The sequence below is a fragment of the Hemibagrus wyckioides genome, linkage group LG27 (assembly GCF_019097595.1).
Source record: "Hemibagrus wyckioides isolate EC202008001 linkage group LG27, SWU_Hwy_1.0, whole genome shotgun sequence".
NCBI lineage: Eukaryota > Metazoa > Chordata > Actinopteri > Siluriformes > Bagridae > Hemibagrus > Hemibagrus wyckioides.
Window position 1 is genome coordinate 6,683,737 of NC_080736.1, and position 23,827 is coordinate 6,707,563.

The window sequence follows — 23,827 nt, forward strand, 5'->3', positions numbered from 1 at the left end:
CTTTCTTTCTTTCTTTCTTTCTTTCTTTCTTTCTTTCTTTCTTTCTTTCAGGCTCAGTGTTACACTACAGATACACATTCTTTCTTTCTTTCTTTCTTTCTTTCTTTCTTTCTTTCTTTCTTTCTTTCTTTCTTTCTTTCAGGCTCAGTGTTACACTACAGATACACTTTCTTTCTTTCTTTCTTTCTTTCTTTCTTTCTTTCTTTCTTTCTTTCTTTCTTTCTTTCTTTCTTTCTTTCTTTCTTTCTTTCTTTCTTTCTTTCTTTCTTTCTTTCAGGCTCAGTGTTACACTACAGATACACATTCTTTCTTTCTTTCTTTCTTTCTTTCTTCTTCTTTCTTTCTTTTCTTTCTTTCAGGCTCAGTGTTACACTACAGATACACATTCTTTCTTTCTTTCTTTCTTTCTTTCTTTCTTTCTTTCTTTCTTTCAGGCTCAGTGTTACACTACAGATACACTTTCTTTCTTTCTTTCTTTCTTTCTTTCTTTCAGGCTCAGTGTTACACTACAGATACACATTCTTTCTTTCTTTCTTTCTTTCTTTCTTTCTTTCTTTCTTTCTTTCTTTCTTTCTTTCTTTCTTTCTTTCTTTCTTTCTTTCTTTCTTTCTTTCAGGCTCAGTGTTACACTACAGATACACATTCTTTCTTTCTTTCTTTCTTTCTTTCTTTCTTCATCAGACCCTATTTTAGCATAGCATCTCTCTCTCTTTTGTGATGCTTATGATTGGTCAAATTGAAAAAGAGTTTTGACTTGGAATTGAAATATATACACCACCAGTCAAAAGTTTGGACACACCTTTTAATTCAGTGTTTTTTGTTTAGGGATTTATTTTCTACATTCTAGAACAATACTGGAGTCAACACTATGAAATAACACACATGGACTTAAGTAATCCATCTGTAACGACAACAAAAAACAGTCAGTTGTTATTTTAAGACACGAAGGTCAGGTGTTCTGGAATAGTTCTTGCAAGAACAGTATTGTCAAGTGCATTTGCAAAACCCATCAGGCACCATGATGAAACTGGCTCACATGAAGACCATCCCAGTAAAGCAAGACCAAAACTGACCTCTGCTGCAGAGGAGAAGTTCATTTAGAGTGACCAGCCTCAGAAATCACCAATTAACAGCACCTCAGATTAGAGGCGTTATGAAGGCTTTACAGAGCATCAGTAGCAGACATATCTCAATATCAACTGTTCAAACGACATTATTGTGTATTTCGGCCGCCTTCAGCATTGTTTTACAATGTAGAAAGAAATAAACATCAGGAAAGACCATGGAATTAGAAGGTGTGTCCAAACTTTTGACTGGTAGTGTACATATTTAATTTTAATTTATTTCGATTGCACTGGTGTTGATCATTTGAACACATCTTCGGGAGGAAAATAAATAAATGAATAAATAAAAAATTTGCCTATTTTGCACACTCATTGTCTCTAAGGGTGCCAATAATTCAATAAGTCGATAGAGTGAATGCGTAGACATGCAAATTCCAGTTGCGTTTATTTTCTGTGCAAACATTGTAGCTTAAACGTCATCATTGTATTGACGCCTGCATCAGAGATTAGGTCATAAACGTACGATTTCATGGCAATAAAGTGATGAGGTTCGAGCAGGAAGAGAGACAAAGGGCAAAGGAAAAAGGAAGCATTCTGTGTGCAGTTTTTTTTTCTTCATTTTTCATCTTCCTTTTTTTTGCCTCAGTTTGAACTTTAGAGAAAGCCTGTGGTCAGCGGTGTGACCCATGATCAGTTTCGCATTGTTGACCCTTTGACATGTCACAAATGCAGCCCTAGAGCGCATGGAGCTGAATCAGGGTTTCAGCACAGGACAGAGCTTCTCTATAATCTCAGCTCCGGTGCCTGAGATCGTCCCTCTGCACTTGTTTCATGCCGAACTCTGGTGGCAGCAGCTCGGCTCCTCATGCGGCGGCTAACATGTGAAAGCTTTCTGAACAAATCCCAAATTTGTCATGATTGCAGGTTTTCGGTGGCAGGCGCAGTGTGTAGCGGTTTGTGGTTCGCTGTGGTTAGAGCCAGGCGTCCTGCCAGAGCAACAGGGTGCTGGAGCACAGCACAGCAGAACAGAGCAGAGAAGAACAGAACTCAGCAGAACAGAGAATAGAGCAGAGTGTAGAGTAAAGAATAGAATAGAGTAGAGAATAGAGTAGAGTAGAGAATAGAACAGAAAATAGAGTAAAGCAGAGAGGAGAACAGAGAACAGAGTAGATAATAGAGTACAGAGTAGAGTAGAGTAGAGTAGAGAATAAAATAGAGAATAGAGTAGAATAGAGAATAAAGCAGAGAATAGAGTAGAGTAGAGCAAAGAGTAGAGCAAGGAATAGAGTAGAGAGTAAAATAGAGAATAGAGTAGAGTACAAAGCAGAGCAGAGAATAGAGAATAAAGTAGAGAGTAGAGTGGAGCAAGGAGTACAGCAGAGAATAGAACAGAGAATAGAGCAGAGAAAAGAGTAGAATAGACAATAGGGCGGTGAATAAGGCACAGCAGAGAATATAAGTGTATAGAGCAGAGAATAGAATAGAGAATAGAGCAGAGAATAGAGTAGAGAAAAGAGTAGAGAATAGAACAGAGTAGAGTAGATCAGACAATAGAGTAGAGAATAGAGCAGAGAATAGAGTAGAGAAAAGAGTAGAGAATAGAACAGAGTAGAGTAGATCAGACAATAGAGTAGAGAATAGAACAGAGTAGATCAGACAATAGAGTAGAGAATAGAGTAGAGAAAAGAGTAAAGAATAGAACAGAGTAGATCAGACAATAGAGTAGAGAATAGAGTAAAGCAGAAAATATAACAGTGTATAGAGCAGAGAATAGAGTAGAGAATAGTAAAGTAAAGTATCTATAAATAGATATCATTGTATCAGAGAACAGAGTAGAGAATGGGGTACAGAAAAAAGTAGAGTAGATAATAGAGTAAAGAATAGATCAGAGAATAGAGTTTTGGGTGTCCAACCAGAGCAGCAGAAGGCAATTCTATCTATCTATCTATCTATCTATCTATCTATCTATCTATCTATCTATCTATCTATCTATCTATCTATCTATCTATCTATCTATCTATCTATTTCTGTCCAGTTACACTACAGATACTCTTTCTTTCTTTCTTTCTTTCTTTCTTTCTTTCTTTCTTTCTTTCTTTCTTTCTTTCTTTCTTTCTTTCTTTCTTTCTTTCTTCCTTCCTTCCTTTCTTTCTTTCTTTCTTTCTTTCTTTCTTTCTTTCTTTCTTTCTTTCTTTCTTTCTTTCTTTCTTTCTTTCCTCCCTCCCTCCCTACTTCCTTCCTTCCTTCCTTCCTTCCTTCCTTCCTTCCTTCTTTCTTTCTTTCTTTCTTTCTTTCTTTCTTTCTTTCTTTCCTTCCTCCCTCCCTCCCTCCCTCCTTTCTTTCTTTCTTTCTTCCTTCCTCCCTTTCATTTTTTCAGTAGAGATACTGTCTCTGATTCTACGGCTGCATTATAACATGCACCACATTTACCTGCCTCCTCTGTAAGCTTTGCATTTGACAGGTCTTCAGTCACCTGATTCCTCCTGAGCTGAGGAGCCTCACTGGCCTGATCCATAAAGTCTCCACAGTATAGATATTTTTCTAATGTCTTTAGGCTTTAAGTCCTGCATGAGCCGGAGTCGTGTTCTATTAATGATTCACCACCTCCTTCTGATGTCAGAACTCCGGAGAGCTCTAACTGTCTACAAAATCAGTCAATCTGTCTTAATGATGGAGTGAACAAGTGCACGGTTCCACCCACAGAATGTGAATTATTTACGTAATGGGAAATTGAAATATAAATCTGCACAGTACATCATGTCCTGACTGATTCCACACTCCTGATGCTGTGAGTGATTATGTAATAATATTTATCTCTGTGTGAGGATCAAGTGTCCTCCCTTTAACGACAGAAAAACACGATCGTTTTCTGTGTCTTGGGGGACATTTAATTTGGGTTAGGCAGAGCATTATTTATCAAGGATAGAGAGAGAGAGAGAGAGAGAGAGAGAGAGACAGAGAGACAGACAGGAGAGGCAGAGAGAGACAGACAGATAGACAGAGAGAGAGAGACAGAGAGAGACAGACAGATAGACAGAGAGAGACAGAGACAGAGAGAGACAGATAGAGAGAGAGGGAGAGAGAGACAGAAACAGAGAGACAGACAGATAGACAGAGAGAGAGAGAGAGAGAGAGAGAGAGAGTTAGTTCTAGGATTTGGGATGTTTGGAATATAATTTTAGAAATATTTTATTGTGTATCTCGTTACTCATGTCCTAAAAACATCACGAAAACATTGCTGCTCATTGATTTTCTTCATTTTTGTCAGTACATCCACTACGTGGCGCTGTTTCCTCCCTCTCTCTCTCTCTCTCTCTCTCTCTCTCTCTCTCTTAACGAAAACCCTTTCATGCATAGTGTCCACATTTATAAATAGACAATTAAAGAGAAATCAGAAAAAATATAAAATTATCAGCTTTAAAAACATAGACATAGACATCTGAAGCTCTCTAGACTATTGTTCTCAGTCTTCACTATCTTTCTACATGAACTAAAATAATAATAATAATAATAATAATAATAATAATAATAATAATACATAAGAAAACTAAATTAAAGTAAAGAAATGAACTTTTTAAACTGGAGGATTATGTCTTCATCATTTTTAGATACCTGAATGATTGAAATGTTGGACACTGGAAGCTTTAATTACATTTTAATCGTTTCCTGTTTCATATTTAATATTTAGACAGATTCCAAACTGATAAATAATGTAATATTAGGAGAAAGAGAAAATCTAAATGATCCGGATTTGCTAGAAATCATTTCTGCATGAAAGGCTTCCGAAAGCGTTGTATGCAATACACAGTTCCTCCAGCAGATGGAAGTATTAGCATTCTTACAGAGATGTACAAACTACACACACACACACACACACACACGCACAAACATGTCTAGCAAAGATAAAGCCTTAATTATTGTATTATTTAATATATTTATATTAATTAAGTCCTTTTGTCCCCATCATCTTCAGCCTGTTGCAACTAAATAAATCAAGAAGACTGGAAATTCAATTTGAGATCTATTTCATTGTCATGAAATTTTGCATAAACCTGAACATTTTTTTTTATTTTATTTACTTTCTCTGATCTGAATGCTGAGTAGTGATTTCAGTGTGTTATTCCTCCCTACATCACATTCCAACATGGCAGATCACTACAGAGCAAACTCGAACCACTTCAACATGCTCTTATTCCTAACCATTAACCAATCGTTGTGATTAAATAAACTGCAACATTTTCATCATGATACTGATGTCAACGTCTCCAGACTGTGTGATGTTACCTGACCTTACATGGAAATTTTTCGTTGAATACCTCTGGAGTATTTCCAGGGGTATTTCACCTGTTCCTTTTAAATACCCAGAGGTCACGTATTAAGTATGATGATATTAAGTAGCAGGCTATTGTCACACAATTCCTGACCATGACTTCACTATCTCACCGTCACAAAATGAGCTACTTAGTTTGACTTAGTGTGCTGCATTCGAATAGAGGGCGTGACTTGAGGGTGTGACTTGTAATTCCTGACCTTCAACCAGGAAAAGGCTAAGAAGCTCCCCAACCCCACCGGAATAGCCTTTTCTAAATGTAAAGCACAGTGACATTCATATGCCTTTAAATGTCTTCTGATTTTTTTTTTATTCAGTCACAGTGCATGTGTGAGTAGGAGACATATTACTGTCCAATCTTTTACTACCATTTCATTTCAGTTCAATTTATTTGTATAGCGCTTTTCACAAAGGCCATTAAAGCTCAAAGTACAGTAGCTTTACAGAATTATAGAAACAGAGAATACAGATTATTTATTTTATTATTACTATTTATCCCTAACATTTGTCCCTACTACAACCACTACTACCGCTACTACTACTACTGAAAAGAATAATATGTTTTACTATTACTGTTAGTACTACTTCTACTACAACTACCGTTACTACTACTATATTATTATACTTCCACTGTCACACCACTACTACTACTATCACTACCAACACCCACACCACTACTACTACTATCACAACCTACACCACTACTACTTCTACTACTACTACTACTATATTATTATACTTCCACTGTCACACCACTACAACTACTATCACTAACAACAACCACACCACCACTACCACTACTACTACTATATTATTATACTTCCACTGTCACACCACTACTACTACTATCACTACCAACACCCACACCACTACTACTACTATCACAACCTACACCACTACTACTTCTACTACTACTACTACTATATTATTATATATCCACTGTCACACCACTACTACTACTATCACTACCAACAACCACACCACCACTACCACTACTACTACTACTACTATACTATTATACTTCCACTGTCACACCACTACTACTACTATCACTACCAACACCCACACCACTACTACTACTACTACTACTACTACTACTATACTATTATACTTCCACTGTCACACCACTACTACTACTATCACTACCAACACCCACACCACTACTACTACTACTACTACTACTACTACTATACTATTATACTTCCACTGTCACACCACTACTACTACTATCACTACCAACACCCACACCACTACTACTACTATCACAACCTACACCACTACTACTTCTACTACTACTACTACTATATTATTATATATCCACTGTCACACCACTACTACTACTATCACTACCAACAACCACACCACCACTACCACTAGTACTACTACTACTATACTATTATACTTCCACTGTCACACCACTACTACTACTATCACTACCAACACCCACACCACTACTACTACTATCACAACCTACACCACTACTACTTCTACTACTACTACTACTATATTATTATATATCCACTGTCACACCACTACTACTACTATCACTACCAACACCCACACCACTACTACTACTACTACTACTACTACTATACTATTATACTTCCACTGTCACACCACTACTACTACTATCACTACCAACACCCACACCACTACTACTACTACTACTACTACTACTATACTATTATACTTCCACTGTCACACCACTACTACTACTATCACTACCAACACCCACACCACTACTACTACTATCACAACCTACACCACTACTACTTCTACTACTACTACTACTATATTATTATATATCCACTGTCACACCACTACTACTACTATCACTACCAACAACCACACCACCACTACCACTAGTACTACTACTACTATACTATTATACTTCCACTGTCACACCACTACTACTACTATCACTACCAACACCCACACCACTACTACTACTACTACTACTACTATACTATTATACTTCCACTGTCACACCACTACTACTACTATCACTACCAACACCAACACCACCACTACCACTACTACTACTACTACTATACTATTATACTTCCACTGTCACACCACTACTACTACTATCACTACCAACACCCACACCACTACTACTACTATCACAACCTACACCACTACTACTTCTACTACTACTACTACTATATTATTATACTTCCACTGTCACACCACTACTACTACTATCACTACCAACACCAACACCACTACTACTACTATCACTACCAACACCCACACCACTACTACTACTATCACAACCTACACCACTACTACTTCTACTACTACTACTACTATATTATTATACTTCCACTGTCACACCACTACTACTACTATCACTACCAACACCCACACCACTACTACTACTATCACTACCAACACCCACACCACTACTACTACTATCACAACCTACACCACTACTACTTCTACTACTACTACTACTATATTATTATACTTCCACTGTCACACCACTACTACTACTACTACTATACTATTATACTTCCACTGTCACACCACTACTACTACTATCACTACCAACACCCACACCACTACTACTACTACTACTACTACTACTATACTATTATACTTCCACTGTCACACCACTACTACTACTATCACTACCAACACCCACACCACTACTACTACTATCACAACCTACACCACTACTACTTCTACTACTACTACTACTATATTATTATACTTCCACTGTCACACCACTACTACTACTACTACTATACTATTATACTTCCACTGTCACACCACTACTACTACTATCACTACCAACACCCACACCACTACTACTACTACTACTACTACTACTATACTATTATACTTCCACTGTCACACCACTACTACTACTATCACTACCAACACCCACACCACTACTACTACTATCACAACCTACACCACTACTACTTCTACTACTACTACTATTATATTATTATACTTCCACTGTCACACCACTACTACTACTACTACTATACTATTATACTTCCACTGTCACACCACTACTACTACTATCACTACCAACACCCACACCACTACTACTACTACTACTACTACTACTATACTATTATACTTCCACTGTCACACCACTACTACTACTATCACTACCAACACCCACACCACTACTACTACTATCACAACCTACACCACTACTACTTCTACTACTACTACTACTATATTATTATACTTCCACTGTCACACCACCACTACTACTACTACTATACTATTATACTTCCACTGTCACACCACTACTACTACTATCACTACCAACACCCACACCACTACTACTACTATCACAACCTACACCACTACTACTTCTACTACTACTACTACTATATTATTATACTTCCACTGTCACACCACTACTACTACTACTACTATACTATTATACTTCCACTGTCACACCACTACTACTACTATCACTACCAACACCCACACCACTACTACTACTACTATATTATTATACTTCCACTGTCACACCACTACAACTACTATCACTAACAACAACCACACCACCACTACCGCTACTACTACTACTATACTATTACACTTCCACTGTCACACCACTACTACTACTACTACAATTGCTAATAAAATAACCACCATTACTACTAATACTAATAATAGTAATACTTCCACTGACACTATACTACTACTACTACTACTAATAATAATAATATATACCAATAATAATAAATACCACCCCAACTACCAATAATACTTCTAATACTACACCTGTCACTCACTACCATTATCACCATTACTACTACTACTATTTCTAACAATAATAATAATAATAATAATAATAATAATAATAATTATAATAATAATAATAATAATAATACCACTATTACTATTAATACTAATACTACTAATACTTCCACTGCTACTACCACCACCGCTAATACCACTATCACTCACGACCAGTATTACCATTACTACTAATACTACTATTTACTAAGATTGCTGCTGCTTATAATAATAATAATAATAATAATAATAATAATGATAATAATGATAATAATAATAATACCACTATTACTACCACTACCACCATTACTATTAATACTAATAATATTAATACTTCCACTACCAGTACTACTACCACTGCTAATACTAATTCCTCCTCCTCCTCCTCCTCCTCCTACTACTACTACTAATAATAATTATAATAATACCACCACAACTACCATTAGAACTAATAATACTTTTAATACTACCACTACCAATAATAAAATACCACCATTACTACCACTCCCACCATTAACTACTAATACTAATAATACTAATACTTCCACTACCACTACCACTGCTACTACTACTACTAATAATAATAATAATACCACAATTACTACCACTCCCACCATTACTTCTAATACTAATACTGCTAATACTTCCACTGACACTACTACTATATGACTAATACTGCAGCCATTAAAAATCATCACCAATATTATCCTCATCATCATCACCATGCCTTTTCCCTGTCTTCCCTTCCACTCAGTAATGCCACCCTGTAAAAGACAGGAGTGTTATATTTTCCCCCGCTCTTTATCCTCTGAGCCACACGTACTTAGGTGACTGTTATTTACAGATGAGTGAAGAAATTGCCTGTTGCATAAATTGTTTAGGTTTGACGTCTTCCCTAAGACTGGCGAAGACTTGTTCTGGGTCGTTAGGGTGAGGCTTTGTTTTGCCCAAGAAGCTATAATTACGCTTTCCTTATAAAAAGTTCCACCACCCACACACACAATAAAAGTTTTTTTCTTTTCAAATCGAGATGTGGAAGTACCTTACAATGAGGTATCATATTTTCATTCTTTTGTGTGTGACATTTTCTGAATAGTGACTAAACCACCTTGGCTTTTGTATACCGAGTGTGAATGCACGAGTATTTACCTGCAGTGACTAAACATTTACGGTGCGCTTGTATTTATTCGTTTTAAAGAGGCTTTTATCCGAAGCCATTTACACGTGATGGAGAACAGTGTCTAGCTGTTAAAGGAGCTGGTAGTGATATAATCACCACACGACACCGTGTGTCCATCGCTTGACCAGAAACAAATGTTGGAGGAGGAATATAGAGAGCTACAATTAAACACACACTCACACACTTACACCGAAAGACACAGAGTGGGATTCAGATAAACATGAGAGGTGGAGAAGGTTCTGGAGCTATCTTGGGATATTTTTATACGTATATTCTCTCAATAAAAATGAAGGCATCGAAATTTTGGACTACAAGATAAAATGTGCCCATGATTAAATATCCTCTCCCCATGCCTGCGTGGGTTTACTCTGGTTTCCTCCCAAAGATCAAAAACATGTACATTAAGTTGATTGGTAATTATAAATTGCCCATAGGAGTGTGTGTGGTTGTCTATGTATATGTGGCCCTGTGATGGACTGGTGACCTGTCCAGGGTGTACCCCTGCCTTTCGCCCAGTGTGTGCTGGGATAGGCTCCAGCAGATCCCTGTAACCCTAATTAGAAATAAAGTGGGTATAGACGATGGATGGATGGATGGATGGATGGATTAAATATCCTCAAGTTTTTTCTTATCAGGATTTTTTCATGTTCCCACTTTTAAGAATTCACTTTATATGATGTTCCATATGACGTTTAAAGTAAGGGAAAGGTTTAATACTGTAATCACTTCATTTATATATGCAATCGAATGTAATCCATTCACATCCCTGGTGTTTTCAGACAATCCGTAAGAATGTCACATGAAGTCAGTAGTATACGAGGAAGCTAGTAATGAAATAAAAGTGAGAGTAATCATCAAGACAAGCGAAGCCTTTACAGGAGAATTATGAACAACTAAACAGATCTCCAATTGAAGTTCCTTGACATTATATATATATATATATATATATATATATATATATATAGACAAGTTAGTTCCTGTTATAGCAGCTAGAAATTGTTGTCTCCCCTCTATTTCGGAGTTAATGAGACAAAAAATGCAGCTTGTCAGAACTGGAAACCAGTGAAGTCCTTTAGGCTGAAGACTGCAGAGTAAAACATACTGATTGTCCTGAAGTGCTGACTCTGGAGACTCCTTCCATAAATGTTAAATAAACAGAAACAGAGAAAACTCACCATGTCAATGGTGGTTATATAGTTGTTTGGCCATATCTAGCTAGCTAGCTAGCTAGATGTGCTATAATGCAGAAATAAAAGCTGTGATCTGAGTCAAAGTTGCTGTTATAGAAAATTCATGAACACTTTTTGATTCGAGAATTAATCAGTGTTTAAAAAAAAAAGAGATGTATTTTCATTGATTTTCATGACTGTCAATTAATTTTTTTTTTTTTTTTTACTTATTCTCAAGGAAAGTGTGAATCCAGAAACAAAGTATTAAATCCTCTTCACTTCTGTTACTGTACTAGTCACCAAATGATAAATCACACGATTACACATGCCCAAGAAGACTGATACTAATTTGTAATGATAACTGTAAAACACAATAAGAGAAATAATAAAAAGAGAGCAAGTGCTCGGAAAAAGACATCCAAGTTGACTTGACATCCAGCCAGACAAATTGTAGCTAAATACTTAATTACAAACAAAACAAACCACAATGAACAACCTGAAATCATAGACAATTAAACCAAGACAGATTATTACTGGCTGAACTGGTTTATAATAAAACCTTTACCATGAATCACATGCCACTATGACCCTTTCTTGATCCCTGTCCCCCTCTCTCACGCACACACACTCACACATGTGCGTACACACACGACTTTGATAACGCCGTCTTGATAGTCAGCGTCTGTCCGGGGATCTTGATGTGCCATTCAAATGTGTTCTCGTCCGAGTCTTTTCCTCTTACAGCCGTCTATCATAACAAGTAGCACAAGTGCCTTTTTCACTGCTCCCTTCTACTGCTGCTTATGCAAATGGCATTTGCATGAAACCCTGTTGCCTCGCAGGCCCTTCCTGTCCTGAGGAACACTTGGCAGTTTATGAGGCTCCACACACTGAGGCTACAGATTGGACAGAGGCCTAAATACTGAAAGCGAACGGAGCTGCCACTGCTGCTGGAAATGAATCCCACATGTCCGGTTCTCCGTCTCGGCTCGAGCACATCGCATGTCATTATACGCATTACAACTGGAGTAATGTGATGACAAGTGGGGCTAGTAGTTGCGAAAAAGAGGTCAGCTTAACTCCAATACCAAGTAGATGTCCGTCTAATTGTTGGATATGGAACAGCTGAGAAACGCTAAGTCAGTTCAGAAATGATGAGAAAATTGGACAAAAATGTCAAGTCTACTATCCTTTGAGCAGCTGACTAAAAGATTGAGCTTCTTCCTTGAACCAGACTAAATACAATACCATTCCTCCTCCAGACATTAATCTGCCACTAAGGTGCCTGTGCGTAGCAAGAAACGTGATTTAAAAGCCTACAGTGGAAAAATAACAGTCAAATTCAATATGATGATAAAAGATCAGGGCATAGCATTGGACGATAAGATAATGCTGCGAGGTCTAGACAAATATGTGTCTGTAAAAGCAAGCTTTAGCTCGTTTAGATAAACCTGACGTCAGTGGAGCAGTGACTGTATTGAAGTGACGTGACATATATGGAAGATTTTACAGCTAAGAAGCAGACTGGCCAAACATAAAACTCTCTCTCTCTCTTACTCTAGTTTTCTCTCTCTCTCTCTCTCTCTCTCTCTCTCTCTCTGTGGCATGTCCGCTTCTGAGTCAGAATACTTAATCCCTGAAGTGCTACAGTGCAGCGTGTTTGTCTCTGTGTGTAGCTTCTTGATGGCTTTTAAAGTTAACAGACGTGAACGCCAGAATAAAAGAGTCCAGGAGGCTTCACTCTAAACTCCAGCGCTGGTATGAAGCTCAAAAGTATGTTAGGTGCCATTGTAGATGTCTAAATAAAAGGAAGACGACATAGTTCATGCCTTAATTTGAAGTTTGTTAGATGCAATACAAAGTCTGACTAATACAGAGAGAAAATAACTCTGCAGAGTATTCGCACTGGGTATTTACACCTATTTAACTCATAAGCATTCATAACAATTGCATAATCATTTCACTGAGCAACGCTGGAAGTTATTAAGATAAGTAGTGGTATGTTAAGATTAGATGGGAGCCTACAATCTATTATCTATCAATGGCTTGACGGTGAAACTGTTAGCCTTGAGCGATGCATTATTACACAAGCTCTCATCAACAGTGTAATTAGAATGATATGGGGTATTATATACAGCGATCAGGCATAACATTATGAACAGTGACAGGTGAAGTGAATAACACTGATTGAACTGGACTGAACTGTTCTACACTCTCTCACACACACACACTCTCACTCAGGACTGAGCTGTATACTAACTCTCTGTCTCTCACACACAGATACACACACTCTCTCTTGACTGTGTGGACACACACACACACATAATTTATACTGTTCATTACTTACTGCACTACCTCTACCTGTCATCCGCTGCTATAGTTATACTTATGTTTATTCTATTTGCACTACCTCAACTGCTGCTGTGTATTTTTGCACAATATTTTTGCACAATACTTTTTTTTTCTACATCATTTCACTTTATCTATTTTATTTCACTTACATTCCAGTACACGTTCTTTTATTTCCTTCAGCGCTAAGTGTCCTGTGTTCTTTTGTGTTGTCTTTATTGTATTTATTGTCTTTTTTGCACTGTCTTGTCTATGCTCTGTTTGCACCTAGCTGCACACTGTGCACTTTACGTGGCTAAGACAAACTTCTGTCCTAGCTCTGTGGTGTTGTTTGTTGTTTTTGTATTGTACTAGTAGTTGTATGTTTATGTAGCACCAGGTCCAGGAGAAACGTTGTTTCATTTCACTATGTACTGCGCCAACTATATGTGGTTGAAATGACAATTAAAAAACTTCTTGAATCTTGAATCTTGATTATCTCCTCATCATGGCACCTGTTAGTGGGTGGGATATATTAGGCAGCAAGTGAACATTTTGTCCTCAAAGTTGATGTGTTAGAAGCAGGAAAAATGGGCAAGCGTAAGGATTTGAGCGAGTTTGACGAAGGGCTAAATTGTGATGGCTAGACCACTGGATCAGAGCATCTCCAAAACTGCAGCTCTTGTGATTACTCATATCCTCAAACTCAAATGCTCATTGATTTTGCATTACGTTTATCATGTACAATATCACATAGCCTACCGAAGATGAAGAAAATGCCAGATAGATAGATAGATAGATAGATAGATAGATAGATAGATAAATAAATAAATAAATAAATAAATAAATAAATAAATATAATGTACAGTTCAAGGATTTTTTGTTCTTTATTAACATGCTTTTCACTTAAAACTAATACATGATGAAATGAAATAAATGAGGAAATGAACGCATTTCATTATTCCTCCAGCATTGGTTTTATAAAAGATAAAAGATGTGTTTATGTGTTGTGTTGTAAATGCCCAATGTAGGTCACCTACAAATAAAGTGTTGCCAAAAAAAAAACCCTTAATCACCGTGTGAGTGACCAACAAACCACAAGCTGGATTTTAACAATATGAATAAAACTGTGCAGTGCTTTGCTTTATTATAATTGAAAAATATCTGAAGCATTAATCTGGAGGATTTCACCAAGCAGGTCATTTATTTTCTGATGAAACACATCAAGAAATGAACACATGATAATGACACTAGAAATTTGCTATTTTAGTCTGATTGCATGCTGATGAACATCTACTGATGGCATAACACTGAAATGGTATGTGCACACTGAAGTGCTTGCATCAGGGGTATGTTTACTTTCAACAAAGCTTGCACCCACAGCGTCTCAGACCTTCGGTAGGAGATTCGGTTATAGTGTGAAACTGTTATAGGTATAAAAAATAAACTGCACCAGTGAGTGCTAATTTGTTACCCGAGTACGCTATTAAAAATTTCGGTTCTTTAGTTGTGTCTCTCGGGGGAACTCTATTGCCAAGATGAACATTTATACTAAGGTAAACTGTTGGTCATGTGTGTGTGTGTGTGTGGGTGTGTGTGTAGGTCGACATGGGGTCCTATTATTATTATTCCTTTACGCCTAGTTCTTCACAGGATCCGTCATCAACCTGTCCAAGAGGTCAAACTGTCTAGGTCAATCTCCCACTGTCCGGCTAAAATAAACAAATACATGAATTTAATTTTGTAAAGCAACTCCCGAGACCTGGATTAATACATTTATTATCACAATATTGAAAGAACAAGCTTTCAAGGTCTGGACCAGCTGAATCTGTGTTCTTTCAACGTTGTGATGATGAATGCTTAAATAATCCAGGTCCAGATTCAGAGCTGTAGTGTTTACAAAACATTGCACGAGTTCCTTCAGTCTCATTAAATGCTGTAGAGCTTCATTAGGCGCTTTGCTGTGTGGATTTTTATCCTTGTTTTTTTTATTTTATTTTATCTTTGGCACCTAAGGACACTGTCCGCGGTTGAACTTCCCTCCTCTCCAGCTATTAGCCATGTTGAAGAAGTCATGAATATGCAGCAGGTCATTAGCATATTCAGCAGCTCGTGCGTAGCTGCTTGTCCCGAGCAGAAAGCGGGGCAGGATCGCGGGCACTGCACGAACCGAGGGGCGGATTTCGCGCGGCTGTGTTTTTCAATGCGAAACGGAGGAAACACGCCGAAACCTTCACCACCACCGAGGCGCCTTTTCTGCTCGTCGTTTTCGCACCTTGGTCTTCAGCGAACGTTCGGGAAGCACAGCGCGCGCGGTGTGCGGTCTTGTTGTTTTGGTTCGAGAAACAAAAGCGGAAAAAAAAGACGGGGAAAGGTGTTTGTACGGGACTCAAGACGGCGCGGCATGAACGCCCGCTCACCGGCCCTGTTTTGGGTGAGACGGGAGCGCTCGGTTTAACCGCGACATGCACCGATAAACAAAGAGGCGGCTACTTTCGTGTCCGTTAACTCGCCCTCAGATTGAACTCTTAAAAAAGACGGACCGAGGGATACGGCTACGGTGGTAGCGGCTCGGTCTCTGGAGCTGGTGTGTGTGTAAGAACATTAAAAAAAAGAAATCCACGATGATGCCCTCGCTTGCCGTCCGGATCCTTGTTCTCGGCTTGTGCGTGCGCGGCGCCGCGGCTCAGGCAGCGTCCACTCCGGCCGTGTGCGCGCCCGCGTGCCGCTGCGACGGAGACGGAGGCGCTGACTGCTCCGGGAGAGGACTGAGCTCCGTGCCCAGCGGCCTCAGCGCCTTCACCTACTACCTGTGAGTCATCCTTCTCTCCGCTTCATTGAGAGCCATCAGCTCGTGCATGTGGGGTTTCATGTGTGCTGGTGTAGTCGGGGAAAGTTTTCCACACGTACGGGGGTTGCAAGGTGGTGAGAAATACCCCGCGGTGTTTGAGAATCTCTTCAAACGAAGGATGTCGTGGTGAAGAAACTCTGTTACGGTCTCTGTTACAAGCTTTAATTACGGCAGTAACTCAGTAACACACTCCTGAACTCTTAGTGGTTACAGTCTAGAATTAAATACAGCTTTATAATAGTGCATGAACTCTGGTGCAGTGTTTAATTAACACGCTCGTGCATTAACTTGTGGTTTTTGGGTGAACTCTATAATGGGATCTGTTACAGTGTTGAATTAACTCTTGGTGGTTGAATCGACTCCGAGACTAGAATTAGACTTTATAATAGTTATAGTGCTTAGAGGTGAATTCACTCTGTTTACAGGTATTGACTCAACTCTGTAGTAGCGAATTAAACCTTGAAAGACTCGCAAATGAACTCTGTTACAGCAGTGAAGTCAGTTTGTATTGATGAATTCACTCTCTTGTGGTGAATTAAACCTGGACGCTGTGTTGAATTAACTCTATAGGAGTGAATTAACTCGGTAACGGTTTAGAAGTAAGTTTTAGTGACGAATTAACGCATACGTTCTCGAGGTATCTTCAAGTGTTGAATTAACTCTATAGAGGTGAATTAATTCAGTTACAGTGCTGAAGTGACTGTTACGGTCTAGTGATGAATTAAAACTATATACACTCTGTTAGATTGTTTTGATTAATTAATTAATTAACTCTGTGGTCTTGATTTAACATTTAGTGATGAATTCAATCTTACTGTGTTGAATTAACTCTGTTAATTCAATTCACCTTTATTTATATGGCGCTTTCAACAATGGACACTTGTCTCAAAGCAGACTGTAATATTTAGAATATAAGAAATATAGAGCAAAAGTTTTAATATTAGACTTATATTTATATTTTATTTGTATTTATCCCCAATGAGCAAGCCTGAGGCTAATATATGGCAAGGAAAGTCTCCCTAAGGTGTTAAATGCTTTAGGTATCTATTAGTGTAGAATTAACTCTACAGTGTTGAAATGATTCTATTATAGTGTTGAATTCACTCTACATAGGTGACGTATCTATGCTACAGTCTTGAATTGACACATAGTGGTGAATTAATTCTGTTACAGTGTTAAATGAACTCTACTGATGAATTTAAAGTCTTGAATTAACACATAGTGCTAACTGAAGTGTTGGATTAACTCTGTAGTGGCGAAATAACTTTGTTTCAGCCCTGAACTTTTAGTTTTGAATGAACTCCAATACAGTGTAGAATTTACTCTATAGTGATTTATTAACTGCTACAGTATTAAAGTCTTACAGTGTCGAATTTACTCTATAGGGTCGAATTAACTCTATTATAGTGTCGAATGAACTCTACTGCAGTGTTGAATTATCTCTATAGCAGTGAATCAAGAGTGTCAGATTTATTCTATAATGTCGAATTCACTCAGTTACAGTACTTATAGTATTGAATTCACTCATTTACAGTGTTAAATCACACACTGTTTTGAAATTACTCTGTAGTATTGAATTAACTCAGTTACTGTATTGAATTTATTTTATAGTGTCAAATGAACTCATTTATAGTGTCGAATTTACCCAGTAGTGTTGATTTGACTCAGTCAGAGTATTGAATTTACTCTATAGTGTTGAATTCACTCAGGTACATTATTGAATTTATTCAATACTGTCAAATTAACTCATTTACAGTGTTGAATCTACTCTATAGTGTCAAATAAACTCATTTACAGTGTTGAATCTACTCTATAGTGTCAAATAAACTCATTTACAGTGTTGAATCTACTCTATAGTGTCAAATAAACTCATTTACAGTGTTGAATCTACTCTATAGTGTCAAATAAACTCATTTACAGTGTTGAATCTACTCTATAGTGTCAAATTAACTCATTTACAGTGTTGAATCTACTCTATAGTGTCAAATAAACTCATTTACAGTGTCGAATTTACTCTGTAGTGTTGAATTAACTCATTTACAGTGTCGAATTTACTCTGTAGTGTTGAATTAACTCATTTACAGTGTCGAATTTACTCTGTAGTGTTGAATTAACTCATTTACAGTGTCGAATTTACTCTGTAGTGTTGAATTAACTCATTTACAGTGTCGATTTTACTTTATAGTGTTGAATTAACTCATTTACAGTGTCAATTTTACTTTATAGTGTCCAAATTAACCCATTTACTGTATTGATTTGACTTTATAGTATCAAATGAACTCAGTTACAGTGTTGAATTTACCCTGTAGTGTTAAATGAACTCATTTACAGCGTCGAACTTACTCTTTAGTGGTGTATTAACTCTATGGCAGCGAATTAACTCTGTTGCCATGTAGAAGTGAGTTCACAGTTAACGGGTTAACCTCTACAGATTTACAAAATCTATTCGTGTTGTGATGCTTAACATGAAGTCACTACTAGTCCTAAAGCCACAAGTTCAAACTGAACACCTTCAGCATGGAGCACCATGTCATGTTTCTGTGACAGGACCATTGTTTTCTTTGGACAGAAATTGGAACGAGTGACTACTCTGGCCAATAACCAGCGCAAACAGCCATTTCCCTAAGTAGAGCAGGGGGCGGGTGTGTGTGTGTGTGTGTAGTTAGGGGGGACGTGTGGAGGGAGGTGGAGTGGAGTGTGCAGTACTATTGCCGCTTTATTAAACACCTCTCAGACTGGCTGCTGAACTTCGGCAACCCGAGACAGGGCTTTTTATGTGCCTCAGACCGATTCTCAGTCCTTTTATTTTTTTTCCAGAGCATTCCACACACTCAGGCAGGAGAGGATTGTTGCACTGTAGGGTGTTGAGTTATACAAGACTCATGTAAATGCTCTAAAACGTGTAGTTCAGTACTGCTGGCCCTCGTATATATACCTGTAGAGTAAATTATGGGTTTCTAGATCGGCTCATGTAGAAGATAAAAAGCCTTGGCTTTATCAAAAACCATCATTACGTTTTGGAAATGACTAACTGCAGCGCAGGTTTCTAAAGCTCTTTACAAGCGCATGCAGGGAGGGGATGAGTTAGAGATTGATAAGCACGTCGATGTGAATGTGTACAGCTTGTTAAAAAGTAACAGCAGCTCCGATGATGCAACCGGTCAACATTTATACAGTGAAATAGTTTTATTTTTTATTATAAGAAAGTAAAGTGGTGATGGGATTGGTTTCCTGTAACAGAAGATTTGGGATAAATTACTCTGTGCATATAAAAGTACTGTAGATTCCTGAATTTAGCTCTTTATTATAGAATGAGGATGTCTTTGTACCTTGTCATCTCAAAAAACCCAGCTCTTCTGTAATGAATTAAACACTTCTATGGAAAAAAAGTGGATTATTTGCCAATAAACTAAAATTCCTGAACCGTTTAATTCCGTTTATATCACAGAAATCTGTCCACGATTACAATATTTAACATATTAAAGTCATAAATGTATAGGGATAAGTGTTAGGGATAAATAGTAACTTAATACTTCTGTAAAGCTGCTTCGAGACAATAGCGTCGTTAGAAGCGCTATACCAACAAATTGAATTGAAAACTGAATCATTTTTAGTTATACTTAATGTTGTGCTGCATCTGCAAAATAAGCTAGAGCCCTGTTTCACATAAATAATAGCAGAGATAAAGCTCTTCACTCGTTTTCTCTCCTTTGAGAAGTTGATAAGACAAAAAAAATAAAAAATGGAGCGAGGGATAAAAATAAAGAAATATCTGAATTTCTTTAGTGCTAGATTCTGTGATTTGAATCAGTTACAATCAGCATGAGTGTGAGAGCTTCTGTCCAACCTTCTGACCAATCAGAATCCAGAATTCATCAGCGCTGTGGATTTTATTACTGTATTCATTTGTTATGCAAGAAAACAACAACAAATCCACACCGTGCACACACACACACACACACAGGTTTATCAGTTATTGCAGTTGTGTGTCAACAGCAGTGTTCGTTTTGATTGGAACGCCACCATCGGTGTTTTTTTTTTTTTTTTAGAGGTACTCGATGACTCTTGACTCACATTTTCACACACTTCTCTCCTGTCAGCCCGACGCTTGTATATCAGTGAAGCCCCTCCTCGTTAAAGCCCACTTCTCTTTATTACCTCCCCACTCCACTTCCTCGAAGTAGCTCTGCACTGCATCGTTCCCAGCCTGGCCGCTCTGAAAGCAGTCCGCTGAAGCTCTAGAAATATTTTTGCCAAGCAGCAGAGTGTAACCCAACGCCAGGCTAAGTCCAGTTTGCGGAAGTGATAAGGCCAGAAATAAAGCCGGAGCGTTAACACTCACCCTGGCAGGGGCCATCTTAGATATAGCGGCGTGATAAGGAACGGCCGTGCACTCGCATGACCCGTGTCCGTCTGATCCGCTCTGACTTTTACCTGGACTTGGCATACTAGCCTAAACACTTTAATGAAATTTTTTTTTCCCTCAGACTTGGCCAGTGTCTTCTTATGAGAAATGATTAATGATGGCACTTGGAGTAATTGCCTTTTGTGTAAAATGACTAATAGGCAAAGGGTTGTAAATAGTGCTGATATTTTAACAATGCATGCACAAGTTCAAGCAAAAGCATGAAAGGATGAAGCACACGACTGGTCACTACTCACACCTTCAAGGAAAATACACACTGCTTCAGGCATTTTTTTGTAATTTCTTAGAAAAACATTCCCCAGAGGGACGACCCGAACTCGAAAATCCTTAAGAGTGTTAGATTTAACATGTAAGACAATGCTTATATTGTGTGTGTGTGTGGTGGCTTAGTGATCAGCTTTGCAAATGCAGGTTTGGGGGTTCTGCTTCTTGTGTGTATGGAGTTTGCGTGCCTCAAGGGGTTCCTTCTGGGTATTCCAGTTTCCTCCCTCAGTCCAAAGACATGCGTGATTGGCATCCCTGAATTATCTGTTGTGTGTGAATGGTGTGATCCAGGACTTAAAGGATCTGCTGGATACCAGTTCACACTGGTCTTGTGGAGTCCAGGCCTTGATGGCTCAGAGCTGTAGAGGAACCTACACACTAACACACATATATATATATATATATATATATATATATATATATATATATATATATATATATATATATATATATATATATATATATATATATATATATATATATATATTCATATTCCATCTCATGATTGCTACCAGCTATGGAAGTGTGGGAGATTCAGTGGGTAGTGCCACCTTGCAGTGTTCCTGGTTCGAACCTGAGCTTGACTTGCATTCTCACCGGTTCACTGTGGGTTCTGTTCTCTCTGGTTCCCTCCATCTCTCCAAATAGGACTAAACAGCTCCTGAGTGTGAACGCCTGCGTGAGTGTGATGTATACAATGCCCTGACGGCAATTTGCACCCAAGTGAAATAAATTGATTTAAGTAATTTTTTTTAAAACTTATAACCTATGTGTTGTCACCTGGTGCATAATTATAATAATTCTGTCTTGATTTTTTATTTTTATTTTGTTTTAAATTTTAACCTTAATTGCCTCCCAGACGTTGAGAGGTTTCTTGCTATAACTATAAAAATCTACAGTTAACGGGCCTGATTGGTAAGGCAATAACGGCAATGGAATTAAAAGGTTACTGCTTGCTGTATTGCTTAACTGTCAGTCAGTACCAGTCATGGCTTGAATGGCAGGGTTTGTCATGATTTGAGAAATGCCCTGGCACACAGCCGGCTCGCTGCGCTGCACGCCTTATTGCATTTCTGGTATTTATTTATGTAATTGATAATAGTAGGGCACCTCTCCATGCCTCTGCCTCCAGTCGCCTGCTGCCGCTGCCGCCACCATGTCTGTCCTCGCAGAGAAATGGAGAGAGCACCGGAGAGGTTTAAAAAAATATATAGAAAGAACTAAATCAGATTTGTAGACAGAGAAAAGAAAGAGAGAAGTGTGTGTGTGTGTGTGTGTGTGTGTTTGTGTGTGTGTGTGGGTCTGGTTGATGATTATCCTCTCCTGTGCACAGAGCAGCTCCAAGGCTTGTGTGGTTAATAAAGTTTGCACAGTTTCAGCAGTTCGTTGCGCAACGCCTCAGGTTAATGATCGACTGCGCGAGGCGGGGCGCAAAAACGGCGGCTCTCTGACGCAGAACTCCAGCTTAAGGAACAAACACGCACAGCCGTCGCCTCGGTACACAAATGAAACCTTGACCTTGAACTGGGATGAAAATAGGCCGTAACCTATTATAGCGCGAGTGTGACCTGCCCTTCGCAGATAACGCATACAAAAGCGTGCATTGTGCATTCAGTGCATGATCTATGGACATTTACTGATACAGATACAGCGGATTCTTTTCCAAGAAGATTAGCAGCGAGATTTCTCGAATTATATTGTTCTAGCGCTCGACTTCAATTTCAAGCCGTTTGACTGTCAGCACTCTGATGCCATCTTATCTGTTGACTCTGTGACTCTGTGACCGGCGTGTATGTGTGCGTGAAGCTGAGACGTCCCCTCCCTCGGCAGTCTGTCCACGCGCCATTAGCAGCCCCTTGTTTCAGACTCACTTGAGCAATTCCTCATCCAGAGTATGGAATGTGCCTTTGTATCCCGTTAAGCAAACAGAGGCGCCATGTTGTGCCGTGTCTTAAAAGGCCCTGGTATGGGACGTGACGGTCGTGTCCGGCCAGACGGAACACACTCCTTGAGTTTTCCACACGGGCATGCATGCGTGCAGGGCTTTTAAGGAGCTCTCCTCAGAGAACGCGGCGACAAACGTGCGTTTGTGCATGAATCGGAAAACCGCACGGCTTGACTAATGCACTTTTAATAGTGCTTACAGGAGCCGTGATACAAATGGGTTTGAAGGTCACAGGCGTGAGGGTTTGAGGTTTTCTAGCCAACCCCTGGGTTTGGTTTTGAGCAGGCTTTATAGTTTACAGTCTGCTTTATTGATCGCTCATAAATTTAGGATTGGATTCAAGCCTCTGGGACCGGTGCTGGGGTGGATGTGAGACTTTCCAGGTTCTGGTTTGATCCATACTATTACTCTACGACCTGCTGGGGAATGGGTGTGGGATCCAGTCACAGCACGAGCACATTTTCCCCTTAAACCTTGCCTCAAATGTAACGAATCCTCC

General features: G+C 38.6%; 2 protein-coding genes across 2 annotated transcripts in view; one reads left to right on the forward strand and one right to left on the reverse strand.

Annotated features, from left to right (window-relative positions):
* Positions 1-23,827, reverse strand: part of kcna4 (potassium voltage-gated channel, shaker-related subfamily, member 4) — a 257,062-nt gene that overhangs the window by 42,923 nt on the left and 190,312 nt on the right. The gene's annotated exons all lie outside the window — the stretch shown is intronic.
* lgr4 (leucine-rich repeat containing G protein-coupled receptor 4) overlaps positions 15,970-23,827 on the forward strand; it is an 80,758-nt gene continuing 72,900 nt past the window's right edge. The window contains exon 1 of the mRNA XM_058381848.1: positions 15,970-16,654. Coding sequence (XP_058237831.1) covers positions 16,467-16,654 — 188 coding nt within the window. The 5' untranslated portion in view covers positions 15,970-16,466. The remainder of the gene's footprint in view (positions 16,655-23,827) is intronic.